Raw genomic sequence first — 6,498 nt, 5'->3', positions numbered from 1 at the left:
AAGAGCTTCACAGATAAGAACAAGCTAAAGGAGTTCATCACTGCCAAACCAGTATTATATGAAATGCTGACGGGTATTCTTTAAGAAGAGGAAGAAGAAGAAAAAGATAAAGATAAAAATTATGAACAACAAAGTGACAACAAATAATTATCTATCAACAAGTGAATCTAAAAATCAAGTGAATAAAAAATATGATGAACAGAATAAACTGGTGAATATAATAGAATCAGGGGTATAGAAAGGGAGTGAACTGACAATTCTCAGGGGAAAAGGGATGTGGGAAGTGCAGAAAGAGACTGGACAAAACTTGAACACCTATGGACAAGGACAATGGGGGGGGTAAGGACATGGGGTGGGGTGGGAACCGGCTAGAGAGGAGCTATGGGGAGAAAAAAGAGGAACAACTGTAATAAACTGAACAATAAAGACTTATTTAAAAATTAAAAATAAAAATAAATTAACTTTAAGTGTTCCCAGAATGTGCTAATGAGTCAGAACACGTAAAATAAAGATAAATGATTTTAAGCAATAAATTAATTCCATAATAAAATATTTTATTTTATAAATAAAAAATGCCATATCTTAGAACAAGTTTATACAATAAAATATTAATTTCATACAAGTAAAATCATAAAATAACATTTAATCTTCATATTATACAATTATACAAATGAAATATTTAAACTTTTGCCTAAAATCTTACAATCATTAATTTTCAAAAGTGAAACGTATTGGATAAAGCAAAGAAAATAAAATGGAGCAAAGGAAGGCATAATAAGTAGTGCTGGTACAACCAGACATACACATTTAAAAAAATGAATCTATACGCAGACCTTATACCCTTCACATAAATTAACTTAAAATAGATCTTAGATTTAAATGAAAAATACAAAACTATAAAATTCTTAGGAGGTAACATAGGAGAAATCTTAGATGGCTTTAGGTACGGCAATGACTTTTTATATACAATACCAAATATACAATCCAAGAAAGTAGTAATTGCAAAGCTACTTCATTAAAATTAATAGCTGCTCTGTGTAAGATAATGTCAAGAGAATAAGAAAGCAAGCATAGACGGGAGAAAAATATTTGCAAAAGACACATTTGATAAAGAACTGTTATACAAAATATATAGAGAACTCTTAAAATTCAACAATAAGATGACAAACAACTAAATTTAAAAATGGGCCAAGACTGTATCAGACATGCTACTAAAGAAGATATACAGGTGGCAAAATGTATATCAAAATATGCTCTGCACCATCTGTCATCGGGTAAATGCAAACTAAAACAACAATGAGATGTCACTATTTTTCTATTAGAATGGTGCCCCTGAAGTTTTAATCAGGGATAGAACCATTTATTAAGTTTGTGGCAGTGACTGAATTTTCTAATCTTACTCCTGAACGAGGAGGTGATTATATCAACCACTTTTATCTAAATCAATTAGCATTGCAGACAGTATTGGACTCAATACTTAAGGTGAAAATTACAAATGGTCACAATTGCTCTTAAAAATCCACTAGGGAGTTAAATTGATAATAAACTAAGTATCTCTAAGCACATAGATCTAGTTGGTTTTTTTCTCCCACCCCCAGAATGTAGATACACATTTCAGCACTCTAAGTACTGATTAGGTTAGGGAAAGAGCATCTAATGATAAATTCTGACATTAGTATATGGCTACTCTACTGGAGTAACTGAACCCAAAATGCTATTTTATTCATTGCTCATACTTTGGGTAGAAGACTAATTTTTTAAATATTTAGTTTTGTTGAGGAAAGTAGGAAGAATAAAATATTTTGATGGTTGAATGAGTTTAAAATATTGATAATCACAAAGTAAATATGTTTTACCAGAAGGAAAACTATATTTTCTAAACCATAATTTACTACCAAAGATGTGGTAGATAAATTTTCTTATTAATAAATATTTTATCATATATCCCATTTTATGATGTCACTGAGAGTGATGAAAAATAAGTATGACAGGGTGTATGGACTGAGAGAATAGCAAAATATATGAAGACCATACATATAATAATTAATTTGGTAATTGTTTGTAGTATTGACAATGTATGAAATAGAAATTTAGTGAAGTGAGATGAATGTAGAATAATTCTCTGGAGAAGTTTCTATTGATGATGTTGGTAACTAAAATTATCATAATAATTTTATTGAACAATTTCTAACAATACATGATTTTATTCAATCATCATAAAATACCTATGAGGCAGGAAATAATATTGCCATTTAGATGAAGAAATGAAATTTCAAATATCTAAATCACTTGAGTCTCTAACAAAGAGTATGTGAAAGATATCGCATTCCAACACAAGTGCATCCAACCGAAAGCCCGCACTCTTAACCACATTAACACATAAATAATTTCAACTATAAAATTATTATCTGAAAAAGCAAAATTCAGCTTAATACTTTGATAAGTTGAGAAACTAGGAGCATCTTCTGCAATGATAGTAATAATGTTATATGTGAAGAAATGTATACAAAAAATGCTGAAGCATAAAAGAACAAATTCAGTTATATTTTAAGATGTTAAAAGCATTAAAGGCACTAAGTAAAAATGGATATATTATAGTGAAAATTGAATGACTCTAAACAATGAATATTTTGGATAACATAACCATTATTAATACCATAGTATATATATGTTGAATACATACATCGTATTAAATAGGATAAGGTGTGTATGACAGCCAAAGAAAAGGGTTATGCATTCCTAGGACTGTATGTTGCGATTTTGGAGCATTAGCACCAGGAGATGTTGGTAAGGCTTCAGTTTCTTAGAAAGTGGCCTCCTAACAAGGACTAAGTCGAGTATAAATGACTAAGGAGTCAGATGACAGACAGCAGCCAGTAGTACTTACAAAAGTTTTCTAAATTGACATGAAACCAGCAGGAATCAAACTGGATTGCTACTGTGTTAACCAATTTAGAAAATGGAAACCCATGTCAAGTCTATCTTTAGCAGCATGACTTGTTTCTTCAGGACATAAAAGTGTACGCCTGTAACAAGTACAAACCAGATAATCAGCACAACATGATTCATCAGGCAATTTGAACCTACTTAACAAACAGTCAAGAATATCTTCAGAATTTCTAACTCAATGTGACATTATTTTGATTCTATGTATCACCATAAACAATTTCTTTTATTATGATGATGCAAAATTTCCTCTTCTTACACAATTAGAGTAATAAAATATCTATTGAATCTTTAGGGTTAATATATTGCCTGGATAGTTAACCATCTATAGAATATATTTTTAAGAGGCACAAATATTTTACAGATTTGTGAAGCTGGAAATCATTTCATCAATGTAGTATTGGCTCATCCCAACAGAGAGGAAGGGAGAGGGATAGAGAGTTAGAAACATCGATGAGAGAGAAACATCGATCAGCTGCCTCCTGCACACTCCCCACTGGGTATGTGCCCGCAGCCAAGGTACATGCCCTTTGCCGGAATCGAACCCGGGTTCCCTGAGTCCGCAGGCCGACACTCTATCCACTGAGTCAAACCGGTTAGGGCTATAGAATATATTTTTAAAAGGCACAAATATTTTACAGATTTGTGAAGCTGGAAATCATTTCATCAATGTACTATTGGCTCATCCCAATCACACAGGTGAGTGCCTTTTTATTTTAATCTCCTCTAGAGTTAATTATGTTGTTATTTTTAAAAAAGCCTTAAGTAGAAAGACAAACACTGGATGGTTTCACTTACATGTGGAAGAAAACAAACAAAACACAACAAAAACAGATTCACAGAAACAGAGACGAAGGAATGGTTATCAGAAGGGAGGGAATGGGGTATAAGTGAAAAGGGAAAGGAGAATATATTCTATAATATATGGATGAGTTTATATGAAGACAGATAATTACTAGAATTAGCAGGGTGATCACATTGTAAGGTGTAAAAATGTTGAATCACTTTATTATACATCTGACACTAATATAACCAACATAAGGTTATATACTAACTATGTGTAATTTAAAAACACACACACACAATTTTTGAATGGCAAATAGCAATAGTTGAAAACCTTTAAGATATGCCCTAATCCTTAACCTTTGATGCCTAAGTTTTCCAAATATTTGAATTACATCATATGCCCTAATAGTGGGTTCTCTAAAATAAAGTTTGTATGGGAATCAGCAGTCAGGAGATGTGTTAGAGAGTGTTTTTATACATGCGGAAAAAAATCCTATTTGGTAGGAAATTGAGAGCAATATAGTACCAATGAGAGTCTCAGATGAAACTATGGACCATTATAAAGTTGGAATAAAACAACAATGTTGTAAGATTGAGACATCAATTTGATATATTGATCAAATATTGAATATGCATTTTTACATAACTCATGGGCATAGACAGTAGTGTGGTGAAGGCCTAAGGGAGGAGTGGGGAGGAAGGGATCAATGGGGAGATAAAAGAGGGGTATCTGTAATACTTTAAACAATAAAGAGAAATTAAAAAGAGAAGAAAAAAAATGACAAAACCAAAAAGTGAGTGTAATCTTGGGTGAGGTTGTTCCTTTCAACCACACATCCTTCACAGGGAGTGCCAAGGGTTGAAGGTTCCCTGTCAGCAGTATTCCCTGAAGTGGTGGAGTAAACCCTTTATGCTTAAAAAATTTAGTGGTGAGGGCATTGTAATGTAAAAAAATCTTCAGACATTAATTTAAAAGAAGCTTTATTATAAACTAGAGGCCCAGTGCATGAATTCGTGCATGGGTGGGGTCTGGCCAGCCCAGCCCCAATCAGGGCGGATCAGGGCTGGGCCTGTTGGGAGAAGGAGAAGGTGGGAGGTTGGCCAGCCGGCCTGCCCCATTGGGGCCCAATCAAGGCTGGGCTGGCTGGGGGGCAGGGGCAGGGCGATTGGCTGGCAGGCCCTGCCCCCAATTGGGGGGGCTGATCAGGGATCAGTGGCTGGGCGAGGGGCTGTGGGAGGTTGGCCAGCTAGCCCCACCTTTGATTGGTGTGGGGGTGGCCAATTGGGGCAGAGCTTGCTGGGGGAAAGGGCCGTGGGCCGATCAGGGTGCTGGGAGCCCATCAGGGGTGGGGCTGGCCAGGGGAAGGGGCTGCAGGAGGTTGGCCGGCTTGCCCCCCTGATCGGGGTGGGGTGGTCAATCTGGGGTGGGACTGGCTGAAGGTAGGGGCTGTGGGAAGTTGGCTGGCTTTCCCCACCCCCAGATCTGGCCGGTTCTCTGGCCACAGTGGGCGTCATAGCCACCAGTCATTCCGGTTGTTCTGACGTTCTGGGCGTTGGCTTTATATATATAACAAGCAAGCCTCGTACTCGCTTCAGTGCCTGGCTGCCAGCCGCCATCTTGGCTGACAGTTAATTTGCATATACTCACTGATTAGCCAATGAAAAGGGTAGCGGTCGTATGCTAATTACCATCTTTCTCTTTTATTAGTGTAGATAGTTTTGTAGTCTTCAAACTGGAGGCTTTGCATATAGTGTATTGAAAACTTTCCAAAGTATTTCATATTTTTCTTGCTATTTTAAATTATGCTTCTAACATTTTTAAATATCCAATTGTTTATTGCTAGTATATAGAAATGCAACTGCTTTTTTGTATATTGAGTTTATATCCTATGAAATGCCATTTATTCTAGTGGTCTTTTGGTAGAGTCCTTAGGATTGTCTCCGTAGATGGTCATGTCATCTATAAGTAACGTGTTTCTTCCTTTCCAATCTGTATGACTTTTGCTTTTTCTTGCCTTGTTACATTGGTTAGGACCTCTAGTATGAAGCTGAATAGGAGTGGTGTGAGCAGACATTCTTGCCTGTTCCCAGTCTTAGAGGGAAAGCACTTAGTTGTTTACTGTTAAGTGTGATGTTAGTGGTAGGTTTTTGCAGATCAGGTTGAAGAAGTATTACTTCTGATTTTAGTTTGCTGAGTCTTATCAGGAATGGATATTTAATTTTGTAAAACTTTGTCTACATCTATGGAGACGATCATAGAGGTGCTTTTGTTAAAATTAGTTATGGTGGTTTTTAAATGTTGAAAGCACGTTGCATTCCTGGGATACTCCAGAGTTGGTTGTGATGTATGTGTTATGCTTTCTCTAGGTTGCTCTATTGGATTATGGCATCTCTGTTCACGGGGTTTCTTAATCTGTAGGTTTCTTGTCACACAATATCTTTGTGTGGTTTTGGTGTCAGAGTATTACCTCATAGAATGAACTAGGAAGCATTCTCCTGTGAAAAGTTTGTGTAGCATTCCTGTGATTTCTGCTTAAATGTTTGGTAGGCTTCCCCGGTGACGCTGTCTTGACCCAGAGTTGCTTTATTGGGATGGTTTTGAACTAGGAGTTCAGTTTTATTTTATAAAGTTTATCTCTTTCAATTTATGGGATCTGTAGTGATTGCACACTACCCCCACTCCTTTCATTCCTGATATTTTGGTTGAGTTTTGTCTCTCTCTCTCTCTCTCTCTCTCTCTCTCTCTCTCTCTCTCTTTTTTTTTTT

At 36.0% G+C, this 6,498-nt stretch overlaps 1 protein-coding gene across 1 annotated transcript in view; it reads left to right on the top strand.

The window, feature by feature from the left end:
• TECRL (trans-2,3-enoyl-CoA reductase-like) overlaps nt 1-6,498 on the top strand; it is an 86,395-nt gene that overhangs the window by 76,487 nt on the left and 3,410 nt on the right. The window contains exon 9 of the mRNA XM_005868885.2: nt 3,588-3,645. Within this exon, the coding sequence (XP_005868947.1) occupies nt 3,588-3,645 (58 nt within the window). The remainder of the gene's footprint in view (nt 1-3,587; nt 3,646-6,498) is intronic.

The sequence above is a fragment of the Myotis brandtii genome, unplaced genomic scaffold, assembly GCF_000412655.1.
Source record: "Myotis brandtii unplaced genomic scaffold, ASM41265v1 scaffold28, whole genome shotgun sequence".
In the NCBI taxonomy this organism is placed as follows: Eukaryota; Metazoa; Chordata; class Mammalia; order Chiroptera; family Vespertilionidae; genus Myotis; species Myotis brandtii.
Note: the sequence above shows the minus strand (reverse complement) of the source record. Positions and strands in the feature narration are given on the sequence as shown.